General features: G+C 46.6%; 1 protein-coding gene across 1 annotated transcript in view; it reads left to right on the top strand.

The window, feature by feature from the left end:
- The window catches only part of AGBL4 (ATP/GTP binding protein like 4), an 887,859-nt gene extending 869,481 nt beyond the window's left edge, over nt 1–18,378 (top strand). Inside the window, exons 12-13 of the mRNA XM_023752821.1 lie at nt 13,835–13,931; nt 18,258–18,378. Coding sequence (XP_023608589.1) covers nt 13,835–13,931; nt 18,258–18,378 — 218 coding nt within the window. The remainder of the gene's footprint in view (nt 1–13,834; nt 13,932–18,257) is intronic.
- Nucleotides 18,379–26,982: the final 8,604 nt, after the last annotated feature.

The raw sequence follows: 26,982 nt of genomic DNA, 5'->3' as shown, positions 1-26,982 counted from the left end.
CCCTCTCACATGCACTAAGGGAAGGCAGGAGAATGCCACGCTCACTTCCCTTCGGCTGAGCACTTGAGTGATGACATGTCTGCGGATGTCTCTGGGACTCCAGGAGTGCACAGCAGTGAAAGCACGGGGACCATGTGAGTCTTGAAACATTGGGAAGCTCTTGAGAGAAGGAAACTGTTTACTGATTGCCCACCACGTGCCAGGCACTGTGCTAAGGACTCGAGTAGCTTATCTAATTCCCACGGCAGCCTTATGAAAAAGTCACTGGTTCTGTCTTGCAAGTGAGAAAATGTTGGCTCAAGATGTTAACTTACCTGCGTCACACCACTTGTACGGGGCAGAGCCAGGCTCTCAGCCAGAGCGCTGGCTCCCGCAGCCCCTGCCCTGCCCTGCTCCTGGGTGTGCAGCCAGAAGGAGGTGTCCCTTCCTCATCTCACCACTCCCTGGCTCTTCGCAGAGGCCTGGACCACCAAGCCCTGGCAGAACAGACCCCTCTCTCCAAACAGGCTGTTCATACTGTGGCTCCTCTCCCCGGGTGTTCTTCTGAGTGACTCAGATTCTCACCTGACCTCAGGGCCCCCAGGCTGCCTGCCAGGAAGGTCATTATTGAGGGAAAGTTACTGGGCTCCGCTCAAAGTCAGTTTTAGATTCCAGAGCAGGACAAGGAGGAACGGTGACTTCACAAGGGCATGACTAATTCAAAGCATTTTTAATCTTCAAAATGTCAGACTTTATGGTCAGTGGCTGTTCCACAGTGAGGAGTGGCACTGTGCATATTAAAACACCGGACGGCAGGGATGGAGGCTGGGCATCTTTCTGAGGGCAAACCCCCAAAGGCGTGGCTAGTGCTGCAGGCCAGCTCTGAAGCACCATCTGAAACACAACGTCATGATAGGTGATCGACCAACTACGCGTAAATGGCACGTGTAGCATGGATCTCTACTATAACCCTGAAAGACAGGCATATGGTCCCCATTCGGAGTAGGAATTCAGGGAAGACATGATGCTCAGGGTAACTAGGGGACATGCCCAAGGTCAAGGTCATACAGTTAGGAAGTGTTTCTGCCAGTTCTCAGGCTCAGGTCTTTCAGCCTCCACAGCCTGCTCTGTTGCTGCCTTTTCCCTTCACAGCTTTAAAGCAAAATGGACTCCTCCATTTTGGACCCATCAATGCTCTAAGACAGATTGAAACAAGTAATTAAAGTCCTCCATATAAGCTCTCTGTATCTGGAAAGAAGGCCTCAGGAAAAGTCCTTGGGTTCTGGCCTCCAGGAAGTCATAGGCTCCAGGCTGGGATCCAGACCAGCAGACACTGTGTGTCTCAGGGACTTCCTTTCCCTCCCTGATCTTGCACTTTCCTGTCTATAACAGTGTTACAGGGATTCATGCAACAACAAATATTTACCCAGCACCCACCCTATACCAGCTCGAGAATTTCTCCCACCTATTCATTTCTCAGTGAAGATACAGAATTAAGGAAGAGACTCAGATAGTGGCAGGCACTGCCTGGGTATTTTCCCTAATTTAATCTCTAAACAACCATGTGAAGGGGACAAAATAGGGATTATTGTTCTCATCTGACTGATAAGGACACTGACAATCAGAGAGATAAAGTAACTTTCCCAAGGGCACACAGCTGGTAGATGTGGTTAGAGTCCCGACTAGCACTGTCCGATTCCACTGCCTGCACTGTTAACCACTAAACTGCAATCGAGGGTGGGTTGGGAGGGATCCTGTATGTTTGTGTGTTGTAAAGAGAAAAGAGCAGTAAATGCAAAAAGAAAAAACAACAAAGAGTTGAGGAACCAAAGACCATTTTTTGATGACTATGCTGTCTTATGAAGACCTGACTCAAGGGTAGATGGTTGAAACAGAGACCCAGTCCTATCTGGTCAGGCAGAATGTCAGGAGAAATGGTGAGCACTTGCTGGAACCTATCTCCTTTTAGAAGCCCAGCTCCACTCACTGTCCAGACTGTTTATGTTGGCACTGGGGAGAGGGATCATTTCTCACTGCTAGCAGGGCCCTCTGCTGGACAGTCATCACTCCGGCCACCCAGTCCTTCCCTGGAGCCCTCCCTTGTTACACTGGAACAGGCCCTGAGGAGAGGGCAGTGATTTCCTGGCTTGCTCCTATCTGTAACCACTGCCTTACCTAGTGGGAGGCATCACCTGCTGTAACCAGGCTTCATTAAAATGCTGATTAACAACAGCTTACCTGGGCCTGGTGTTTGATGGGATTGGACTTGTCACTGTAAATGTTAGTGTTCTTTGCAGCTGTTTACACATAGTTAACACCCCTGTAGGACCCAAAAGGTAGGAGATAGCAGAGGCTATGACAATGCCCCTGCATAGGGGAGCCAGATGCAAGGAGATGGCAAGAGACAGAAGAGGGATCTGAGCACTGAGGACCCTGTCGGCCGGGCTGAGCTCCAAGTCCAGATCACAGATGGAGCATCACCCACTGGTGGCTCATGGCGGGCTTCTTCCTGCAGATGGTGGCTTTGGCCAGGAGAATGTTTTCTGGCTGGTGAACTGGTTGGTTGATTGGCTTAACACTGAGTTTGAGGGTCTTTGAGCAAGGCATGGCTGTCCAATTGGCCACTGCTCCTTCTATTGTTTCACACCTGTCAGTGCATAGGTGTACAATATGAGCTCCTTTTCTGAAGACATTTGTGTTTGTGACCCTTGTATACCTGATGGGTAAGAGATGAGGTGGTATAAAGAACAGGTTAATTAGCAGGGGAAGTGGGTGAACCAACACATAGACATAGAAAAAGCACCGAGCAAGAGCAGGGATCAGTTAGTATTGCAGGGGTCAGACAGGACGAGGAGGAACTCAGACGTATGGAGTCCCCAGGGCCCCCATGTCATCTTGTGTGTTTGGAGTGTGAGTGTGGAGTGGGCAGTGGGAGTGATGGTCAGGAGACGGCGGCAGAGAAGACAGCAGGAGCCGGAGCCCAGAGGGAGGTCTTGAAATCATGTTTAATGGGTTTGGACTTGATTCAGAGAAAGTATGGAACCCACTAACAAGGGTTTTAAGTGAGGGAGGGACATAGTCATGTCTGTATCTAGAAATGTCACTCTGGCAACTGTGATAAGAAAGGATTGGACAGCAGCAGGGAGAGACCAGCGGCGGTTGCAATAATCTAGAGATGCAACTAGGAGGTCTGATGGGTCAGAGGCAGTACAAAGAAAGGAGGAAGACATGGAAGTCATTTCTGAGGTGGACTCAGGAGGAGACCCATTGGTGTCCATCCCTGCGGGAGGCAGCAGTAGTCCTGGTTGATCACAGGCCTGGCTGCTAGGCCCGTTGTGTTGACAGGAGAAAGTATGCAGGTGTAGGAGTGTTGACCTCATACCTGGCCTCCTCAAGAGAAATCAAGGCTCAGTGTGAGAAGGAGGAGAAAAGCTTGGTTTGGGTCTCCTAGTCTCTCCTCTGGGATCTCACCACAGCAGCCACACTGCCAAATTTTACCTTGAACCCCACAGCTAAACCTGATTTTACAGATCAGAACAGTAGGCTTCCCAATGATCAGGTCCTTTCCCAAAGCCACTGGTGATCGTAACTGTGTTGTCATATATTTCTATATTTAAGCAATTTCTTTTTCTCAGTGCCTATATGATTGCTGTCTGTTTTGTTTATCAGTCTCTCTCTCTCTCTCTCTCTCTCTCTCTCTCTCTCTCTGTCTTTTGTGTGTATGTGTGTCTCTGAGAGTTTCTGTCTTTATGTGTTATTTCTCTTTGTGTGTGTCTCTCTCTGCCTTTCCCTCTTTTTCTCTTTCACTCTCCCACCCTCATTCTGTCTCTTTCTCTTTCTCTCCAGTTCTGATTAGACAAATGACTCAGGGATGAGTCCAGTCTCTTCCCGGTGGTGAGGCTAATTGATGACTGCTATAGAATTGCCTAAGTGCGGAACTCTGGTCATTAGCAAGAGATGGGTTGCCTTGGTCTACAACTAGGAAACCTTTGAAATCCTGCATCTAAATCACCATTCTTCTGACTGCTGCTGGTGATGCTAATTAGCCGTGTTAATTGGATGTTTTGATATTTGAAGCAAAGCATTCCAATTTCTTTCTCCAGAAAGCCAAAATTAGTAATGAACTTGGCAGCAGCCTTGGCTCTCTTTCCACAGTGGGCACAGCCAAGGATTTGGGGTAGGGGAAGGGATTGTTCTGAGGAGTATCTTGCCTGTTCCTTTAGGGAGGGAAGTCTTGGTAGCTGGCTGTGGTGAAATCACATGGTGGACATGATGCCCCTTTTCATAATGTCTACTAGACTATGAGCCCATGAAAGGAGCTAATCATATCTGATTTATCTCTGTATCTTCAAGACTAAGCATGGTGCCAGGAACACAGTAGGTATTCATAATTGTTGAATGAATAAAGTTGAGGTGGCTAATCTAATACCAAGAAGGGGTAAATGACTTGTTTAATATCACTGAGAAACCTGGTGGCAGAGATGAGTCTGACTCCAGGCCAGAGCTTCTGCAGGCATATTTCTAGATTATATATCTCTGGGCACCAAATCGCAGCTGATTGAGGGTTTTTATATTTCAGTGCATTCTGTGTGATATAGTGTAAGGGCAGGGCTACTTCCAGATTTCTGCCTATAATACTACGCTCTTTCCCTCAGAAAGCCCAGGGGCAACTGTGCTCAATCTCAAGAAGCTCATTGGCCTTCTGCAATCTCACAAAAGTCACTAATATCCCAGCCCAGATGTCTTTTTTGGGGCAACCCATTGCTATTATCAAATATTGAAGGATAACCTATCGTGGCCTGAGGCCTGGGGCATAGAAAGGTGAGTCATATCAAATGCGGTGCTCAAGGACGACAGATTAAGACACAGGCATCCAGTCAGATGCCTCTCAATGTCCATGATGCCCAATGTGCACTGGCTCAAGGAGTTGGTTGAATGACTCAGTGGAGGAACTTGGGGAAATAGGAGTAAAGATACCCATGTCCTGGCCATGTAGCTCAGCACTTGAGCACCAACCCAGGAACCAAGAGGCCACCAGTTTGATTCCTGGTCAGGGCATATGCCCAGGTTACAGGCTTGATCCCCTGTGGGGGCATGCAGGAGGCAGCTGATCAATGGTGTTTCTCTCTTATTGATGTTTCTATCTATCTATCCCTCTCCCTTCCTCGCTCTCTAAAAATTCAATAAAAACATATGTTTTAAAGAAAATACCCATGTATCTTATATTACAAGGTAGAAAGCTGCAGGTATCACAAAAGAGAAATGGAGGTCAGAAAAAGGAGAGTGGTCCAGGAACAGGTTTCAAAAATATCCTAAAGGAGGTGGTGGTGTCTAGGCTAAGCCTTGAAGAATGACCAGGACTGAGGCCAAGGTGGTGAGAGAGCACAGCATGAGCACAGGCACAGGCTCCGTCAGCAGTTATACAGCAAATGTCCATTCAGTGTCCACTGTGTGCCAGTGCCAGGGACAGTGAGGGGCCATTGGGATACTGAGCTGCCCTCCCAGATAAGAAAGAGAAAGAGGCAGAAAGGAGTGTGTGTGTGTGTGTGTGTGTGTGTGTGTGTGTGTGTGTGTGTTGGGGTAAATGGGGGAAGACAGCTATAGGATTAAGGGGAGGGGTCAGGAGGAGACTATCAAGTTTGTTAGGCCGTGTCCAGAATATTCAAGGATCTAAGCTCTTAGATTATGTGAGGACTTTCTTCTCTCCCCGCTATAAAAGCTGTTTGATGTGGAGGGAAGGAGAACGAACAGTGCTTTCCTATAACGTTCTTATTTAATCTTCTCAACTACTTTGAAGTAGGTCTGTGTATCCTGGTTTTACAAATAAGGAGGCCAAGTTTAAGCAACTTTAGTGGTAGAATCTTTGTGACTCAAAAGTCCTTGATTTTTTAATACTACACCATGCTGACCAGACAGCGTGCACCTTCTACACCCTGTGTGCCCTGGTTGCATGTGTGGTGTGTGTGTGTGTGTGTGTGTGTGTGTGTGTGTGTGTGCATGCACACATACATATGCCTGCTCACATTGGCCTGCATACAGGTACCAACTGGGGGCTAAACGAGATGCTGATTACTTCCATCCAATTAATGCTCTGTTCATTTTTGCTGTCTCCTTGTGATTAGAATTAATTGCTGCTGATTACAGTGTGTGGAAGAGAAGGACGGTCATCAGCAGTTCCACTTGGAGGATAAAAACATTATAATGCAAAACAAAACTGGTTCCTGAGGACCCGAATTAAGAAATTCTCTCTGTTGGGGAAAGATTAGGCATTCTGTGACCAAAATCAATATCCTATGACCCTGTCCAGGCAGAGGACAACCTGTCCCTGTTCTGTTCCTCAGTAAAGAAAAAGAAGTGAGGCAATATATTTATTTTGAAAGCCGGTTGTGTGTAGTTACTGTGTGCCTTTGCAAATCTCTCCCTCATCTGTAAAATTAGGACGTTTCAATTCCTCTGGTTGCAAGTGACAGAAAAACCAACTCAAACTGACTTAAGCGAAAGGGGGATTAACTAGCTGACATAATTTTAAAGTCCAAACGAATACTGGTGATAGGCATGCCCGGATCAAGAGAATCAAACTGTGTCATCAGGACCTGGTCTCTAGCTGCCTCCTGAGTTTTGGCTCCTTTCTCTGACAGGCTCTTCCCCACCCCAACCCCAGGGAAGAAAAAAGGCAGCCAGGAGCCCCCGGTGGATGGATATCCCATCCTCCAGACAAGTCCCAGCACCGACTTTCATTGGGCTCTGGCCATACCTGACTACTCCCTGTGGCAAGGAGAATTCAGTGCTCTGATTGGCCAGGATAAGGTCCACTCTATCCCCACCCAGACTCCTGAGCCACAGGGACTGGGATTGGGGTTCACTATGGGAAAAGTGGAGTGTTAGGAAAGGGGAATAGATTAAGAATGGAAAACAAAGCAAAACAGGTATCCACTGTTGGTCCCTTCCTGCTCAGATATTTTAGGACCCTCTAGGCCAGCGTTTCTCAACCTGTGGATCGCAACCCCTTTGGGGGTCGAACGACCCTTTCACAGGGGTTGCCTAAGACCATCGGAAAACACATATATAATTACATATTGTTTTTGTGATTAATCACTATGCTTTAATTATGTTCAACTTGTAACAATGAAATTGGGGGTCACCACAACATGAGGAACTGTATTAAAGGGTCGTGGCATTAGGAAGGTTGAGAACCACTGCTCTAGGCACTGGTGCTCTGTCAAGTTCAGCATGGAAAATATGAAGGTCAGCAAAGTACAGGGAGTTCCTGGATTCGGGACGTGAGGTTAAAGGTGAAAGAGAAGGTAATATCTATTTTTGAGCATCTGCTTTATGTCAGGGCCCATCCTTGGTGCTGGCACAGTACACTCTGAGAGCCAATTTCCAGAGCCCAGGCCAATCTGTGGGAAAAGGGGGGTGCTGCTGGGAAACTGCTGGCACCTGGAGTGGAAGGCGGGAGGTGGGGGGGGCGGGGGAGGGGGGGAGCCACAAGGAGGTGACATTGTGGGAGCGGGAGGGAGAGGTGCATTCCCTCTCCAGGAGAAATGAGTCTGAGGCAGACAGGCGGGTTACAGGTACCAGCAATCTGGGGCAGGTGGGTAAGGGAGAGGCATCTGACAGATGGAGGTTTAGGGGGTAGACTAGCGTCCTGTGAGGTCAGTGCAGCCTGTGAGGTCAGGTTCCTTTCGCCCTTGCCTGTGTCCAAGGATCCATTCAGGGCTTACTTTTCCCAGGTGGGAAGCTGAGACCCCTCTCAGTCAAGCTCTCAGCCACCTCTCCCGTTTCACCTGCTCCCCCTCCACCAGATACTGTGCATCTGCTAGACACTGGTGCTATCTCCCCAGGAAATGTTTAGAAATGTCTGTAGATACTTTTGGTTGTCACACGAGGTGGGTGGTTCTGCTGGCATCTAGTGGAAGAAGCCAGGATGCTGCTAAACATCCTCCAATGTCAGTAGTGTCTGGACTATGAACATCTTGAGGGCAGGGCTAGCCTGGGTTTTTTCCCCACTCTATATACCCAGTGTATATACTCTATATACCTATCACATGGCCTAACACATAGGAAGTGCTGATAAGTGTCTGTTGAATGAATAAGTGAGTAACAAATAATGGATGAATGACAACAACCTGCCTAATGTGGTCTGGAGCCTAAAACTCCCCAAGGTCATCACATCCAGACACAGGCACGTTATACCTGAGGTCAGGTCTCTATCTGTTCTAGCCCAGCAGCCCCACCCAACCTGATTTCTCTTTCAAATACCCACCAGAGTGGTAGGCACCGCCTTCATGCCTGATAAAGCTGCCCATCATCGGCGTGCGTGGTTGGAGAAACTATGCCCTGCTCCAGGGAAACACTTCTGGGGAAGAGTAGAGCGAGAGTGAGAGTGAGAGCAGGAGAGAGGGGGAGAGAAAGGAGGGAATTAGAACTAGAGATCATTTAGGTCAACCACAGCCAATTTTACAGGAGCGGAAACAGGCATGCAGCATAGAAGGGACCTGCAAGGGCTTATCCCTGAGCATCCAGAACACAGGATTTTAAAAACAATTTCTTCATCTCCCCTCCCTCTTTCTCTCTATCCCTCTTTTTCTCCCTTCTTCCCTTATCTTGTTTCCACCCCCCCCCCCACCCAATTGATTTATTTGTTCTCTCTGTGCCCTCTGTTCATAATCCTAACCTGTGCTAAATGGTGCTGGAAATAAGTTTGAATAACTGACACACCCTTGTCCTTGAAGAGGTTATGTTTTGTTGGAAATGACAGGTTCATAAATAATAATGATAATAAAAGAGCTACTGCTCGCCAGCATTGTGCTTTGGAAACATAATTTCTGATCAACACAATTTCTGTGAGGTAGGTAACATTATCCATTTCAGAGATGAAAACACTGAGGCTCAGAGAAGATAAGTAGCTTGTCCAGAGTCGCACAGGTAAGTGTGCAGGCCTTGATCATGCTCACCACCATGGACATGTATGCACTCATTTCTGGGCTCCTTTCTGAAAGCATCTCCCCCTTTTGAACTACATGTCATGTGTCAAAGAGGAGGTGTCCTCCCTGTCAATCTGTCTCTCACTTCCTCTGTCTGTCCTCTCTGCCTCTCTCGCTGTTGCTGTCTCTATTTTAGCTTGCTGCAGCTCATTTACTGTCTCTCCTCTGTCCCCGAGTTTCTCTGCTTATTTTTCTTTTCCCTTTCTGTCTCATCCTCTGCCTTTCTCTCTTTCTCTCCTCCTCTCTCTCCCTCTTCCCCCGCCTACATTTGTATCTTCTCTCTCACTGCAGTTTGATTCTGTTACTTACTTCCTATGTTTATCTCTGCCTCTCACTCCATTTCTCTCCAGTTTTCAAGTCTAAGTTTCTCTCAGCCCTTCTGATTATTTTTCTCTCCTTATCTTTCTGCTGCACCCTGATCACTCTCTCTTTGTGTCTTCCTGTCTGTTTGCATCTCTTTCTCTTTTGGTCCCTGTCTCACTTGGTCTCTCTCTCTCTCTCTCTCTCCTCTCTCTCCTCTCTCCTCTCTCCTCTCTCCTCTCTCCTCTCTCCTCTCTCCTCCTCTCTCCTCTCTCCTCTCTCCTCTCTCCTCTCTCCTCTCTCTACACCTCGAGGGCATCTCAGGACTTGCCTGCAACTGCAAAGGACTCCACAACTCCATCTGCAGCCTCCACACCACACTCGAGGGAAAGATTCATCTGTTTCATCATGCACCTGTCCGACACCGTGGGAGGATGAGTGAGGGAGGCAGAGACAAAAGCTATTTCACTGTCGCATTGTTCTTCAGGCCTAGAGGCTCCTACACAGGTGCCTCTTAATATTCCAGCAGTGCCATCAGCCTTACCAAAGAGAAATCACTTTTTCTCGGCCTACCCCTCTGCAGAGCTAATCAATCTCCTTTAATAATGATCATCTGTTGCTGGCATGGGGAGGAATGTGAACAGAGAAAGAATTCTAGGTGGGGGTCTCCAAACAGGGAGCAGGTAGGAGTTAAATTTTTTTTTATTTTTTTAATTTAATTTAATTTATTTATTTATTTATTTATTTATTTATTTATTTATTTATTTAATATATATTTTATTGATTTTTTACAGAGAGGAAGGGAGAGGGATAGAAAGTTAGAAACATCAATGAGAAAGAAACATCGCTCAGCTGCCTCCTGCACACCCTCTACTGGGGATGTGCCCGCAACCAAGGTACATGCCCTTGACTGGAATCGAACCTGGGACCTTCAGTCTGCAGGCTGACGCTCTATCCACTGAGCCAAACCAGTTAGGGCTAAATTTTTTTTTATATGGAGCCAGGATAATGGCAAGGAAAGACCTACATGAGGACAGAGACTGTGTCCGTTTTTCTCTTCATGTATCCCAGCTCTTAGAACCTTGTCTGGCGTGTAGAAGACACTTAATAAATATATGAATTAATTAATGAATCGAGCAAATGAATGAATGAATGAATGGACTTCAATTTTCCTTGTGCCAATACTTGATGTGTTTCAGTGCACAAGTCAGTTTTGATTCTCATCTGCAAAACCGGGATGATAACCAGGCCTGCCCGCAGCACCCACCGTGGGAGAGAGGACAGTCCCAGCAGAGCCTCCTGCTTCCCTGGTTCAAGGGTCCTGATCCCGCCTGACGTCCTTGCCTGCCAGCTGCAAAGAGCAGATCAGGAGCTACCTGAGAATCTGAGGAGCCTGACATTTCCAGCTCACAGACCATCCTGAGATTTTTGTTGGCCATGAAGAGTTGGGAGTTTTCACCCCGATTTTTTTCTGGCTTAATTCTGCCATATATTGAAAGGTTCCCAGCCAAAAGAGTTATTGCCTTCTCTTTGCCTGGATCTTAAATCTTTGTTGAAAGACAGCTTGTTTTAATTGAAAGTATTCAATCACTCTCTCCCTATCTCCCACTCACATCCCATTTCTTGACTCAGACGGGGCCATTGCAGTAAATCATCTGGAGTGAGGCCCTCAGGGGTTGAGGGAATGTAATGTGGCTGGAGAGGAGGAAAGGGCTGTCCCAGACAACTCCCACCTTCAAAACACTGTCCTTTAAACAGAGCTCGTCGAAAATGACCGGCGCCCCACCGTGGGACATTTTACTGGAGCAGCCCAGCTCCTTTCCTTGTGGAGCTCGAGTACTGATTTACACGGTGTCCTCCAGGGTGGCTTCAGGTCTGTCTGTCACTGTGGGCGGGCGAGGCAGGGTCAGGCTTCCTCTTCCCCATGCATTTTTTCATTCAGTCAACACCCATGTGTTAGTCACACACTTCATCACAACAGTCTTGTGGGGCAGGCATCACTGTTTCCCTTTACTGATGAGGAAACTGAGGCTCAGGAGATTGGCTCGCTTATGTGAGGTCCCACAGTGCTCTAGTTCCCCCAGACTTAGTGTTTAAAACAAAAGCTATTCTCTCATATTGTCTGTGGCTCAGAAATTTTGGGAGGGCTCAGCTGAGTGGTTCCATCTTGGAGTCTTTGGTGGAACTGCTGTTAGACAATGTCTGGAGCTGGAAGAGCAGAGTGCTGCAGGAGCTAGGATATCTCTCTATCATTGTCTCTCACATAGTCTCAGGGCCTCTCCCTGCAGCCACCCAGGCGATTGGGCTTCCTCACAGCATGGCAGCCTCAGGACTGCTTGCATGGCGGTTCAGGACCGCAGCTGAAGTATGCCAGTATGCAAGGGGTAAGCTACATCACCTTTGATGACCTTGCCTCAGAAGTCCCACAGTGTCTGCCATTTGTTTTGATTACAAATGAGTCACAAGCCCACCCAGATTCAAGGGGAGGGGACATAGACCATATCTCTCAGTGGAAGGAGTGTCAAGGTTATAGCATAGAATAGCATGTGAGATGGAGCTACTGTTGCAGACGTCTTTGGGAAATACAATCTGCCATACACAGAACGTAGTAGAGCCAGGATTTGGATTAGATACATCTGATTCCAAAACTTCTGCTGCAACTCTTCTACCCAGTCCTCAGTCCTTGGTGACCTTTCATTCTCGCTGAGCCCCTGTAGCTCTTACTGTTGGCACACGCAAGCATGATTTGCTCTCCTTAAGCTTCCAGCAGCTCTGTGGGCCCTGGCCGTGAGGCTGCCTTCGGGGTCTGCTGGTTAGAGAGGCCATGCCAGCTTGTGAACTTTTTAAAGAAGGGCACAGAGAAGGTCGGTCAGATCCAGAAGAGGAAAGCAGGTGGCAGCCCCAGAGCACAGCGGGCGGGCGGCAAAGCGCCTGTCATAAACAGCTCATCCTGTGTTTTTCCTTCTCCCACCAGGCACTGGCCTGGGATGACTCAGCTCTTGACAGGAAAGGTGCTTTCAAGTTGGGAAAGAGCCCAGGGTTGTGGAAAGCTTACAGTTCTGCAGTCAGACACTCCTGATTTTAGTCCTGACTCTAGCATTGCTGGGTATGTGGCCTTGGACAAGTTCCTTCGCCTCCCAGAAAATGCTTTCCTCACTGGGTTGCTTTGATCAAAATGCATATGTAAACAAAGTACCCAGTGTAGTGCCAGGCACATGCCAGGTGCTCCAAAAATGCCAGTGTTCATGTTCTGGGTCCTGCCCAACCCCAACTCCGGGACTTTTTGAAGAAGGTGGAACAAATTCACTCGACCCTTCTGCAATGGCTAGTCTAGCTCCAAGACCTTGGATGGCACCGTGGCCGAGAATTCTCCTTGAAATGACAACAACACTAAGCTGTCAGAAGGCTGAGAGTGAGTCGGCCCTATAAGGCTTGTGGAGGGAGGGAGAGTGGTATAGGAAGACAGAATAGTGTAGGCAGAGACCTGGAGGGGGAAAAGTTCAGTATTGCTACAGTGTGAAGGGCAAGGAAGAGGGTAGATGTGGGGAGGTAGCAAGCATAAGCCAAGAAAATAATCAGGGACCCAATTACGAAGGACCTTGTAAATGAAGTTCCAAAATTTGAAATTTAAAGGCAACTGGGTGCCACTGAATGGTTTTACTCAATTGGGTGACATGATCAAGTCTGTGTTTTAGAACAGCCCCCCTGGCTACATTGTAGAAAATGGGTGGAGACAGGCAGTCAAGACAGGGTGACAATAAGCCAGGGAAAAGACAGTACTGGCCTTGTCTAGGGGGCTAGCAAGGGACTGGAGACAAGAGACAAACTCAAGAAATAGGAGGTCTCATGGAGAAGAATTGGGGTAGTTTGGATGTTCTGAGCTAAGGGGCATGAGCTAGGTAATAAGTGCTTTGAGTGAAGTCAGTTCAGAAGCCATGGAAGTATGGGGCAAGGGGAGAGAAGTGTCATGGAAGGTTTTGCTAAAGAGATATCACCCAATTGGAGACTTGATAGGTATAAATTAGTGAAGGGAAGAGGGAGGAAATTCAGGAAGAGGAAACAGCTCATGTGAAGGCCCAGCACTGTGGGATATAATGCACAGAGCAGATACTCTGTGGAGCTGAATAGATGATTGCTGTACTGATTTATACTAAGGTGTTAATGGTCACTGTGGTCCCCAGGGAGTTTGTATTTTAACATAGCTCTAAAGATCTATTATTGGTAGCATGGGGACCCTATGTAGGATGAGAGGATTTTATCATTGTTGCTGGGATTACCAAAAAAGAAGACAGATCCCTGAGGGTCAGGTGGGCCCTGCTCTGCATACAACAAAGAGAATCTTCCTCCTGGGTCTTATGATTGGCCTCCTGATATACCTGAAGCCAGACCACAGAAGCCCAGTTATTCCCAAGAGGTGTTGTGCAGATTGAAAAGATAGTCCCTGCAAAAAACTTTGAGTAGTGAGTGATACAACTGTTTTTATTATTGTAATCCTTTGTTATACTAGTCCTCTTCTCACTCTGTGTCAGTCTCTTTTCCAAGTTGCTCCTTAATACACCCACTTGCAGATATGAAGCTGGGGCGGAACGTGGCCAGAACGTTTTTGGATTATTATCGGCTGGACCCCATGGTTGAGAAAATGGCGATTCCCATGCCAAGGCTGCGGTAAGTGGCTGAGCAGAGCAGTGTGGTCTGGAGTCCTGCTTTGTGGGCTTCACATTCAGGGGCAACTTCCCTTAGCCTCTCTCCACCCTCAGTTTCCCATCTGTGGCACGGGAAAGAAATGCCAGCCCTGCCACAGAGAGTGTATGGGAAAGAAGAGCTTAACAGAGTATTTCTTGAGTATAAAGTATCGATATGGGGTCGGACAGTGAGGGGTGGTCACATTTCATGGGAGTCTGCAGGGATGGGGCTTACTGGGAGCTAAGTGCAGTCATAATTCTAAATTAGTCTGGTGGTACCATATGCTACTTCATCTGATAGCTCATCCTCAGAGACTCCTATGTCATCTAGGCTCCGAAAGTGTCTTATCCTTCCATTTCCTCATCCATAAACTGGGACAGTAGCACTCAGTTGGAAGTTTATCATACATATGTCCCTTTGGTGCATGGTAGTCCCCTTCCCTCAAGACACAAAGGTTCAGGGCTGGAGGGGACACACCCCTGAGAAGGTTTGGCTCAGGCGCTCTGCTGGAGCAACTTCTTAAGCCAGTGAGGAGAGATGTCAGGAGATGAGTATTCTTCCTGAGGACTAAACAAGAGCGCCAAGCACTGGGTGTTCCCACACCTGCTGGAGGAGAGCCCAGTGAGCATTTGGGTATCTGGATTGTGCAGCCCCTGCCCTGCCTCTTGGCTTCATTTCCTACTTCCCTTGTGGTCCAGCCTCCTTGAAGGACATGAAGATGTATAACTTACTGCTCCTGCCAGACCAGTCTTCCCACAGTCCTTGCTTAAGACCTTGACTATGTGCTTGCTGCCTCAGGGCCTTTGCACCTTCCTCCTTACCTAATTATTAACAACAACAACAAGAAACCCTATAGCAATCATTGTTATTTATTGAGTGAAGTAATTGCTGTCCCTGATCCTATTTATTTATTCCTTGTAGATGTTATATGCTCCATATTACAAATGAGGGAAAGAGAGCTCGGAAAGGTGAAGAGAATTGCCTGAGGTCAAAGAATTTTTGTCAGAGCCAGGATCTGATCCTAGATTTTTATGATTCCAAAGCTAGACTGAGGTCCAGCTAAGTTCCACCTGGAAAGTGAGGGTTCAAATTCTCTCAGGCTCATTGTAGCTGTGGGACCTCTTAAAACCTTTGTCTACTTATCTATAAAGTTGGGGTAATAACAATGACCTCTAAAGATGGTTTTAAAGATTAGATAACAAGCTTGGTGCAGTGCCTAGCAGCCAATACATGGTCAATAAATGCTTCCATCTCCTCTGGTTTCTAGTTTGCAGTCCCAGATTTCCAACAGGCTCTTCATAGCCTAGGGCAAGATCCTGGCCTTCTCTGGTTGAGCTGGATGATTTCTCAGGGCCCCAGTTAAACCATGTTGTGAGTCACTATCCTTGAGCCCCAGCTGCATGACAATGTACTCTGACTCATAGTCAGTCTCAGATTATTCACCAGTCATGGGGCTCTTTGTGCCCCCCATCCTGGGGGAGGATTATATTTATTTCTTCTCTGTGCTCCCACAGTGTCTAGACTGTACTGAGTGTGCATTTTTGTATACATTTATTCATTCATTTAGTCATCCACTTAGGAAAACAACACTTTATGCAAGGACCCTGGGGAAAGGATGAAGCTGAATATATAAATGATTAAGGTATGACCCTGTCTTGGAGGGGCTCACCTCTAGAGAAAGTACTCAGTTCTTTCTTAGAAGTTATTCTTGATTGGTTAAAGTTCTTAAAATTTTAAAGCTTTATAAAACTCAAAAGAACTCTTAGAATCTCATTTGCAAGTTAATTTGGGGATTCTCTCTCTCAGCCTGAATGAAATTATTTTGATCCTTTACCACTTTTTTCTTGCATGTTGCATTGTGTCAGACTAATGGAACGGGGCTGACAGTCGGGGACTTTAGCAATCATCCAGGACCCCTCCTCACGATACGGATGAGGAAGACATGGCTGGTCAGATGCAGGACTAGAGCCTGGGCCCCAAGATCCTTGGCTTGATGTTCTCAGCATCACTTGGTGAAGAATTATTTGACATGGGGAAGGGGTGAAACTTGGTCTAAAGGCTGCAGGGAAGTTCTCAACACCTTGATTTCACTGTTCATGGAAACCCCTTGCCCTGAGTTTGGAGCCCTCTTTAGAAAACAGAGTTCATTCCTCAGAGTTCACAGCCTTGAGGACAAAGTAAATGCACCCACCCTTAAGTGAAGAAAAACAAAAATTAACTCCCTCTCCATCCCTGCACTGCTGACTCATCAAACCATGAATATCCCTTAGCTCTCAACTGGTCAGAAACTCTTTAAAAATGAATTCCCAGGAGGACACAAGGCTCTAACTTGGGATTTGAATAGTTCCCGTTTCTTGTATTATTTTCCACCCAAGCATCAAATAGCATAAGCAAAAGAGCAGCTCTGGTTCTAAAGGAAAATTACATGTTTTGACTCAAAATTATCCGTTGTTCTCTCTCATCTCTATGGATAATTATAATATGTCAGTTTTGACCCTTGTGCTGACAGAACCTGTCAACACCCCTGGGTGCTGGGCCATCGCTAAGAAAGGGTGCCTGAGGACGGCCAGCAAGGTAGGCCTAAGAGCCCAGGCTCAGAGGTGTGGTGTTGATGACCAAAACAGACTCCGCACTTGATGGGACCACAGTGACAGTCACAGGGCCAAAGCTCAAAATGCACCATCAAGATGCATGAAAATTAAATAGGAAACATGACCAGGCCAGGTGAGCCTCAGCAAGGAGGCAGCTCTGTCCCCAACCCCTTTATACCAGAGCCTCTGAGGCAGGAAGGAGATAGGCTCTTGTTATTTTAGGAATGAAGAAGGGGAGGCTCAGAGAAGGGAAAGGCCTTCTTCAAGGTCACATTGCCTATGAGCAACATTCCAAGCATGTGCTCCAGGCTGTCAATGGGAATGAAGGTCAAGCTGTGTCTCACCAGGCTAGACAGTCTTGCCATGTTGGCAAGATCCTTCCTTAAGCAACAGCCAGGCATTCTGGTTGGGGAGGCGGGGGGCGGGTGGGGGGAGGACAGGGGGGGTGTTGAAGCACAATGTCCCTTTTGTGTGCTGACCTCCTATTGTCTTTACCTTACTCCTCAGTCATCAACAATGAAGGAAATGGCTCTTCCAGGTTAGAGCGTAGGGGACTACAGGAAGTCACTTCCTCAGTTCTAATCCAGATAGAATAAGAGATTGCCCTCTTCATGCCATTTACCACTTCCTGCCATGCATTATAGTTCTTTATTATTCTGTGTAGTTATTTTGTTCAGTTTTCTCCTCTACTAAACTGAACAGCATCAATGACTGACTCATTTTGGGACCATTCCTAGTACCCAGCACCCTGCCTTTGTAAATTACAATTGGCAAGGAATGATACTAGGTGCGTTTACTCATGTTATTTTATCTAAAGTCATGATGCCCCTACAGGGTTGGACTATTTTATCCCCATTTTACAAATAAAGCTCAGAGAAGTTAAATAACTTTACTAGGTCACACCTCTCATATATAGCAGTCCTAGGAGTTCAGTTGAGTTCTTCCTGGCTCTGAAGCCCACTATTTCCACTGGGAATCAATCTTAGTCCAAAGCATGAATGAATGGCACACCAACTTATCAGTCACAACGTAAGGCCCTGCGTGAGGGAAAATGAAAAAGTGGATACGACTTGGTCCCTGACAACAAGGAGCTCATAGTCTAGTGTGTGAGCCAACCAGACAGTGGATGGTTACTGAAAAGTGGTGTTAAGGATATTGCATTGAGTGCTGCCTGCTGGCTACTGGCTGCTGTGACACAGTGATGAACCAGACACATCTCTGACTTATAAAAGCCCCCAGACTGTGGGGAGACAGACCCATCATGAAATTCCATAATCGGGCTGTACTGAGAAATATAAAGAGGGCTCTGGAGCCCAGATGCTTGTGAAGGGAATGGGTCCTAGGCTCTCTCAAGCCACAGCCCTTCTATGTGTCCACCCCTATCTTATTGTGAATGGGTAGAATGAGGTAGAATCAAGGTGGGAACATGGAAGACTTGAGCTATAAGAAGTTAGGTTTCTTCCAGAACCAGTATGATGTAATGTATCCATCCATCCAACTATCCATCCATCCATCCATCCATCCATCCATCCAACCAACCAACCACTATTCATTGAACCACTGTGCTAGCTTTGAAACAGGCCCTGAGGTGGGTTCCCAGGACAAGACAAGGCCAGTCCCAATCCAGTGGGGGAGATAGACATGCACACAAATGATTTCATACAGTGTGTATATGTGCTGTCCTTCTTCTCTCTTTCTGTCATCTCCCCCTTTGCAGGAAAGAAAGACCCCCTCCCTACAAGTACCCACTCCGGCGGGGCCCGACCAGCAGCTATCCCATCAGCAAAGGGGACAAGAAGAGCTCAGTGAACCACAAAGACCCTTCAAACTCTTTTTAAGGACATGAAGTCCTGGGAGGTCTTGTGGAGCATGCATTTTCTGCTGGGGCATAACATTAATCACCTTCTAGTTTCCAAGAGAAGGGCTGTGGGATAAGGAATAAGCTAGTGAAAAGGAAGGGAGGAAAATGAGAAATTTCATCATTGATTTTCCCTTTTACCAATGGAAAATCAATTGTAAGGCTTCAGCTTACAGCTCAGGAACAAAATAGGAGATGCAAACCAGTTGAGTACAGATGCCCTTTCCCACCACATAGAGATGCTCACGGGAAGAGGAAAACCTGCACATCCCTTTGAGAGGTTGGTCAGAAGTCCGTGCTCTCCAGCCCTTTCCCTGTTGAAGTTGTACAGTTACCACAGATGGCTACCTTTTATTTATTTTTATTTTTAATATATTTTATTGATTTTTTACAGAGAGGAAGGGAGAAGGATAGAGAGTTAGAAACATCGATGAGAGAGAAACATTGATCAGCTGCCTCCTGCACACTCCCCACTAGGGATGTGCCCGCGACCAAGGTACATGCCCTTGACCGGAATCGAACCTGGGACCCTTGAGTCCGGAGGCTCATGCTCTATCCACTGAGCCAAACCAGTTAGGGCCAGATGGTTACCTTTTAAAATAAGCTCTGGTTGTTTATAGTTTTAGAAAAGCTGTGCCCATATCTGCTGATCCAAAGCAACATCAACAACACATGCAACCCAGAGACACCTGTACTGCTGGGAATAATGGGACAGTTTTCGAAATTACAGTGGTCTCAGACATTCGGTCACTTTATGCATGAGTTGCGTGCTCCCTGACTCCCCCAAATCCCAGCATGCAACATCAGAAAACTATTCCAAGAGCTATTTCCCAATGGCCTGGGTGGTTTCATTGAGAATTTAGCTCCAAAGACAAAAAAGTATTGGTCACTCAATCTCCAGATTCTGGTGTCACAGATCCAGCCAGGCCACTGAAGAGGCAGGCATTGATAGTCTGACGGGGGGAAGGCTGATGGCCAGGTAGGGGAGATACAAAAGACGAAAAGATGCGCTCCCAGGCAGGTGGGGATGATAAAATAAAACAACAGCAGCAGCAATTCCCAAGGTGGGGCAAGCTTAATGTTGTGCATTTTTCTAAAGAGTCAAGTGCCTTTGTATGATGAATGGGTCCAGGAGAGTCTGCTCCCTCCCCTGTCGGGGAAGCAGCAGGCTGAGTCACCGAGACAGCCTGCTAATTAAAGTGACCTCCCGGAAATGAGGATTAGGAGGTAGGGAGAGGAAGGGAGGCTCCAGGGAGATAGGGCCTTTAGCACAAAGCTCCAGTGAAGCATTTTTTTGCTTTGGGTTGAAGATTTTCTACATTTGATGCAAAAATGAAGAGCAAAGCGTGTTCTCCCTTTGCTTATTGGTTTTCAGAAATTATAACAAGAACCATATGTTCGCTGGCTACAAATGTTGTGTTGTGTATACAGCTTCTCCCCAGGGTGCTCGTTGCCCAGAGGAACACAAATAAAGTGGTTGATGCAGCTCTTCTGTCCCTCTGCGTGTTCTTGGCACCTCTCCCTTTAGGTCTCTCACTCCTTTGAGATCCAACCCGCCAACCTCACTTAGTTGTCAGGGACTCTATAACCAAGATAAGGAAGAACGGTTGAAACTTAACTTTCCTGGCAGTTGCCATGCCAGTCCTGGGGATTTAGTTGACTGCAACCAGCTCAACATGAGGCAACAGGGAGGCAGGCCTTTCAGAAAGGATAGCTTCTCTTGAGGCAGCATAAATAGAGGCAGATTGCGTAAAGTAAGGGAGGTGATAGTCCAGATCTATTTTTCCCTGGTCAGACTGTTTCTATGTGTTGTGACTAGATTTAGGCCCCACTTTTAAAAATTGCTTTAATTAATTGGATCACAGGCCTCACAAGCAGTGAATATGTTCATAGTTTACAAGCAAAACACATGGAGCCAGGCAACTCTGGGTTCTAATTCTGCATCCTGACCCTGGTTCTGTCTCTTAATATCTGGGTGATCTTGGGTATGTTATTGAACCTTTCTGGATCTTAGTTTTCTCACCCATAGGATGGTAATAGTAATGTCTATCTCATTGTAGTAGTTATGTAGGTTCAATGAATTTGGGTATGGGAAATGACAGAAAAGGTGCTCAATAGATGGTAGCTATGCTACTGATAATACAGCCAGGATGGTGAGTTGTCTGTAAATCATTTCCCATTAGAAATTGAAGAGGAGACTGGAGCTATTTGTCCTTGAGACAAAACCTAAGAGGGAGTAGAAGTAGGAAGGAAAATCACAATCTGTATTTTGGACATTATTTTTGTCCAAAAGAAGCAAACTTTTTCTGTGTTGTCAAATATAAAGACCACATCCAGGGAAGTATTCTCAGTAAGACCGATTTCAGGTCCAAATCAGGAAAACTTCCTAGTGAGTGTTGTCAATCATTGGATGGGCTCCCATGGAAACAGTGAACTCCCCATCACCAGAGGTATGCAAGCAGAGTCTGAATAAACATTTGTCATGGAGGAAATGGGGGACTCTTCTCTTGGGGGATGCTGGATGCTCTGCAGCATTGCCTTCTAGTCTGTAACTATGAAATGACCTGAGGCAGGAGGTTACATAACTGATGTCAGAGAATGAATTGTGCAGATGAAAAATATTTTTAATGCTAAATGAGTGCCATTAAATGTCTATAAACTACAGCATATGGATTCCATGAACATTTAACATTCTTTTAGTCCAGCGATTTCCAGCTGGTGTGCATTGGCACAAGAATTTTTAAAACATGCAGTACCTGACTATTTAGTCAGGGGCACTGACCTCTTTTCCCTTAGATTGTCAAATAAAAGAATGGCAACAGCCAATAGCTGTCTGGTGTGAATGAATCAAAATCATACCTAATTTTGGGGGGGGGGGTCAGATCAGCAAAAAGTATAATACATTTTTTGGTGTGCACAGAATTTTAGTAGTTTATGTGTGCCTCGAGATGAAAAAGGTTGAAAATTGCTGCTTTTTAAAAAAAAATATATTTTATTGATTTTTCACAGAGAGGAAGGGAGAGAGATAGAGAGTTAGAAACATCGATGAGAGAGAAACATCGATCAGCTGCCTCCTGCACATCTCCTACTGGGGATGTGCCCACAACCCAAGTACATGCCCCTGACCGGAATCGAACCTGGGACCCTTCAGTCCGCAGGCCGACGCTCCATCCACTGAGCCAAACCGGTTTCGGCGAAAATTGCTGCTTTAACAGAAAAAATACATGGGTATAGGCCAATTGTAGGGTGTTTTTGCAGTAGTACTGTCTGCTTCTTCACATTGGAAAAGCAGAGTGAAAAAGCCTAACCAAGAGAGGAGGGGTTTCGAGTGGACCTCCTGAGACCTTGGCCTGCTCAGCAACCGCTAGCTTTTCTGGACCAGGTTATACCCATGATCTCAAGTTAGAGGGGAAGGGTTTCAGCACTGAGATGAAGGACAGCACCAACTCAAGGGACTGTTGGGAACATTAAACAGGCAATGGATACAATGCCTGGCACACAGTAAATTAGGTCAGTGCATATTTGGTAGATGTATGAATTGATGCTCAACAAACGTTAATCACTCCAGATTTTTATGGTTGGCACTCTTCTTACAACTTAAGAAAATAGGTTGGGGTCCTCTTAGGCAAGCCTCAGGGGTGCCATTGAATTACCATGAAAGGATACAGCCCATCCTGCGCCCCTCTCCTATTCAAAGGCATAGGAAAAACTAGGTATTGACCCCCCTGCTGCTGCTGCTGCTGCTGCTGCTGCTGCTGCTACCAAGCTAACAATATCATCATGGCTGGGACCCAGCCTCTGCTGTGGCCTTAGAACAATAATCTGGGGGGGGGGGGGGGAGGGGCGGGCGGGGGGAGTGGGGCTCCTGCTTGCCTATTGCAGTTTCTGAGGCTAAACAGACCTTCAGTTCTGTCTCTAAGCCTCTGGACTGATGCCAAAAAAAGACCCTAGCATTGTTTATAAAGGGTTGTGTGAGAGCAAGGTAGAGGCCCAGTATGTCCCTCCTCCCTCTACCCTTTCTTTTTGTACAATTGTCTCCTTCTCTCCCCTCAGAACACTAGTTGGTAGCAGATTTTACCCTTTATACCTGCTTGTGGCTCTATCCTGAGAAGGAAGTGAGCAGGCAAGAAGAGAGGCTAGAGCGCCCCCTGCTGGGTACCAGTGAGCGACACTGCCTGGCCTTGTGACGTTAAGTAAATCTCGCCCTGTCTGGAGTTACCCCAGAGCTTCAACTGCCTTCAGTTTCTTACTCTTTGATACGGTGACATCCCCAGGCAACCTACTCCCAAGAGTACTATGAGGCTATGATGAGAGGGTGAATGGGAAAGTACTTTTAAAAAAAAAAGCATTTCCCAGTATTTTCTCCCCTTGTTCTGAGATCTCCTAAAGGTCCCCACTTGGTCCTCTCTGCCTTTGACCTGGATTGCCCTGTCATGATCATCCAACAAAATGTATTAAACATCTTGTGTTTGTTAAGTGCTTCCCGTTCCTCTCTGCAACCCTGATTTCTACCTATCCTTCAAGAGCCCCCTTCAGGAAGTCTTCCCTGACCTCCCAGCCCTCAGAAATAACTTTTCCTCTGGGCTTTTAAGAGAACTCTTATCTAAACATTGATTTTGGAACTTAGAAATGGCTTTGGTATTTCACTTTTCCTGGGTATCAGCTTTGTTTTCCCAACTCAATTTTGCATTGTTTTGGGGGCAAGATGATTAGAGATGGCAAAAATCAGTATTACTCACCGCTCAGGTCCCAGGGCCCTGCAAAGGCCAGGCAGAGAGTAACCATTCTGTGGGAGTCTTCACGTATTGCTAATGCTACCGCTGATGGGAATGAGGTGGCTGCTCTGAGCAGAACATTTCTGTGAGAAGGACATTCCTCCTTTTCTTTCTGCCTTTGGATGTTTCCAAACAAGGGCAACCCCCTGGGCAAAGTAGAGCAAACCTAGCTTGCAGGCCCGTATACAAAGTTGTCAAACTTTAAAGCTAAGAGCATCCATGGGAGAGAGACAAAGAGGGGAGACGGATGAGGAGAGGCTGGGGTGGGTGACAGATAATTGACTGTGGTGGATCTGAGTGTGAGTGTGCATGTGTGTGTGCACACTAGTCTAGTTGTATTATGTATGAGGCTTTTGTAACTTCTTTATATTTGAGTATGAAAATGCATGAGTGTGTGTGGTTGTGAATGTTTTTGTGTGTGCATCACTCAGTATTAGATGACAGATCATTGTCAATTCTAAGCACGTTTTCACTTCGACTCCTAGTCAGAGGTCCTAGGTTACATTTTCATTTGAAATTCTATCTTCTCTGTTGACATCTCATCCATATTAATGGGTCACCCCTCTGCCCAGCCTCCCTGGACTGTGCCCAGCGGGATGTCAGGGCCACCTCTCCTGCCCAGCCCCAGTGGAGGCTAATGCTAATTCTATCTAGCCAGACCCTTGGTGGACAGCTCACCCAAAGCCCCTTTCCTGACTGTTAGTGGGTGACCTCATGTTCAGATCTCTTTCCGGCATCTCTTTGTGTTCCTGTTTCTCTCTCTCCTTCACACCCTTCTGGACTATAAGTAAAACCAACAACTGTGGTGTGGTGTTATGGAGGGAGCAGCTGCTCTCTTTAACATCCCGATACCTTTCCATACTGCTCCTGGGAGATAGATGCCATGGTTTCAGCATGTTTATTTCTGCTCAGGTTTAGAATGACTCATTGAAGGCCTGCTCTCCACTGGGCTGAGCACTGGGTGGTGGTCAGAGTGGTGGGTACACAATTGTGAATAAATACCTCATTGCTCTGGTCCATAGAGCAGCTTCAGGGGGCTTGACACTGTGTTGAAATGCAAATACACAGGATAGGGACTTTCAAAAATTAAACCTCATTCATCCTGCTTGCCTTAATTTGTTCTTTAGTAAGTTCATTCATTTATCTATTCATTCATTCTTTCTTTTGTTCATTTGTTCATCACCCTTAGGCAGGCCATGTGGTTTGTTAGGAAGAGGGTTAACCCAGAGGCCCGAATGTAAGCCTGATTTAGCTGCTGTCATCTTCCCTCCTAGAACTTCAATTTCCTCACCTAAGGATGGAATTAAGAATGATTATTTTCCTAACTCACAGGGTGGCTTCAGGAACTTCAAGGAAATGGGTGTAGTGGGGAGAAGGAACAAACATTCTCTGCAAGCATCCATCCTACAACCACACAATAGGAGGGGGATAAGGGCTAGGGACAGGGACTCAAAATGATCCATTAGAAAGAGTTTGAACTGGGAGCAAAAATATCTGGAATTTAATCCCAATCTACTAGCATTTATATAACTTTAGAAAAGTCACTCTCCCTCTCTAAGCCTGCTTGTTCATCTATAAGACAAGCCTGTCTAAGTAGGTGATCACTAAGGGCTCCTACAGTTGTGCCATTTGGGGGTCCTAGGACCCCTCCCCACCCAGTTGCCTACCCTGCAGAATGGTCTCATATCTACCTTGAAAAGTATGTCAGGTTGCTATACCCTAATGCTGTGGGAAAGATGTCTAGTTAGTAATGTTTCATTCTCAGCTCAACAACACTGGTGCCGGCTTCCCAAGGATTCTCTCTGTCCTCAGACCTGACGCTGAACCAGAGACCACTGGAGAGATGAGACCAGCGGGTAACATGGTGAACCTTGCATACAGAAGGTGCAGTGCTGTGGATATAATTAACATTACTGTGTAGTTGGCACCAGGGAGCACCCCTGAGCTGCCAGATAGAATAAATAAAACAATGTTTCATCTTAAGTGTTGGTTAACAGTAACACAAAGACTTATGAATTATTTATTATACTAGAGGCCCAGTGCATGAAATTTGTGCACTGGGGGTGGTGGTGTCTCTCAGCCCGGCCTGTGCCCTCTCGCAGTCTGGGAGCCCTTGGGGGATGTCTAATTGACTTGGGGGCGGGAGAGGCTCCTCCCACCGCTGCACTCACCAGCTGTGAGCCAGGCTTCTGGCTGAGCAGCATTCCCCCTGTGGGAGCACATTGACCACCAGGGGCAGCTCCTGCGTTGAGCATCTGCCCCCTGGTGGTTCAGTGCACATCATAGCAACTGGTTGTTCCACTGTTTGGTCGATTTGCATATTAGCCTTTTATTATATAGGATTTCACTGCACAGACCTGCTATGGCTGCCCTAGGCCCTGAGAGAAGAAGGCACACCCTGATTCCAAAGGTGTGCATTTTAAGTTGCTTACCAAACAACTGGAGGATTAGCTTCCTGATGAGATGCCATAATAGACTCATGTAGACAGGCGGGCACAGGAGTATGGACTCTGCTATATGACAGATCCAGCTCTTCTGCCACATGATCTTGAGCCACCTCTATAAACCTTAGTTTCCTCACTGATAAAATGGGATTAATTCATTCCTGGGTCACAGGAGGTTAGTGAAGAATAAATGACATGATGTGAATAAAGTCCCTAGCAAATGGAAGTGTCCCTTTGAGGGTAACTCTTATTATTAGTCACATCTACATTACTCAGGCTCAGTACTTCTAAGATAGTCAGTCAATCCAACACACTGGTCTGCACACTGAGAAGCTGTGGTTCCTCATTGTAAATGAATAATGAGGTAGGTAATAGGGTCTTCTTTCACCAATAGGTACTCATTTATACAGCTTTAACTGTGTCCTTCTCTCCCCTTGTTATAATATCACCAGTCTTCATTCATTCATTCATTCATTCATCCATTCATTCATTCAGAATACCCACCATGGATCTTAGCTTGGGTTCTTCCAAAAGCAAAGAGTAGGACAAGAAACAGAGAGCAAGCAGCTTATTTGTCAGGGTGATACCTAGAAGCAGAAGTAAAGTGAGACAAAGCAGAGAGAAAATCCAGTAAAGGGTGTGTTAATGATCCTTTACCTCTGAGAGGAAATGGATCTCAATCCCTCTAGGGACTTTGTTAGAAATGGTATAAAAACACTCCTTAGAGTTGTTTCCCCATGGAAAGTAAGACAGTTGAGGGTTACCTTTTGGGGCACAAATTCCCCTTCACTTCCTGGTTGTTCCTCTGCAAGGCTGATCCCTGAGGCAGTCGAGATCCACCTGATAAGGTATGCTGGCCAAGTGCATGGAACTGTCCACTCTGGCTGTGCTAAAATCAGGTGAGCAGAGGAAATGTGAGGCAGGCAGCCTGGGGCTAGCTACACATGGACATAGGGTGGTCGGGTGAGGCATGAGTGCTTTGTCCTTGCTGTCCCATGCTGGGAAGTTTGGTAGGAACAGTGTCTGAGTCAACTCTGCATCCCAAGGATCTAGAACAGTGAATTCATGGAGTTGCACAGCCACTGATTATTTGTTGAGTGAAAGGATGGATGGATGGATGGATGGATGGATGGATGGATGCATGGATGGATGGACAGTTGGGCATATGGATGGATAGATGGGCTTTTTCCCATCTAATTTTTACCTAATAATGTAGGATGAAGTGTGGAGGAGGTTGGATGCAGGGAGATTTTGATGTAGAGGGGTGATCAACATGGGGCAGGTAAGTCATGGAATCTTCCAAAGAAATGAACCTAGAGCTGAATCAAGTGAGCTGAGCCAAATGGGCCGTCAGTGCCAGGGCTG

Source organism: Myotis lucifugus, unplaced genomic scaffold (assembly GCF_000147115.1).
Source record: "Myotis lucifugus unplaced genomic scaffold, Myoluc2.0 scaffold_37, whole genome shotgun sequence".
Classification (NCBI taxonomy): domain Eukaryota; kingdom Metazoa; phylum Chordata; class Mammalia; order Chiroptera; family Vespertilionidae; genus Myotis; species Myotis lucifugus.
The sequence above is the reverse complement of the archived record's forward strand: the minus strand, read 5'-3'. Positions and strand labels throughout refer to the sequence as shown.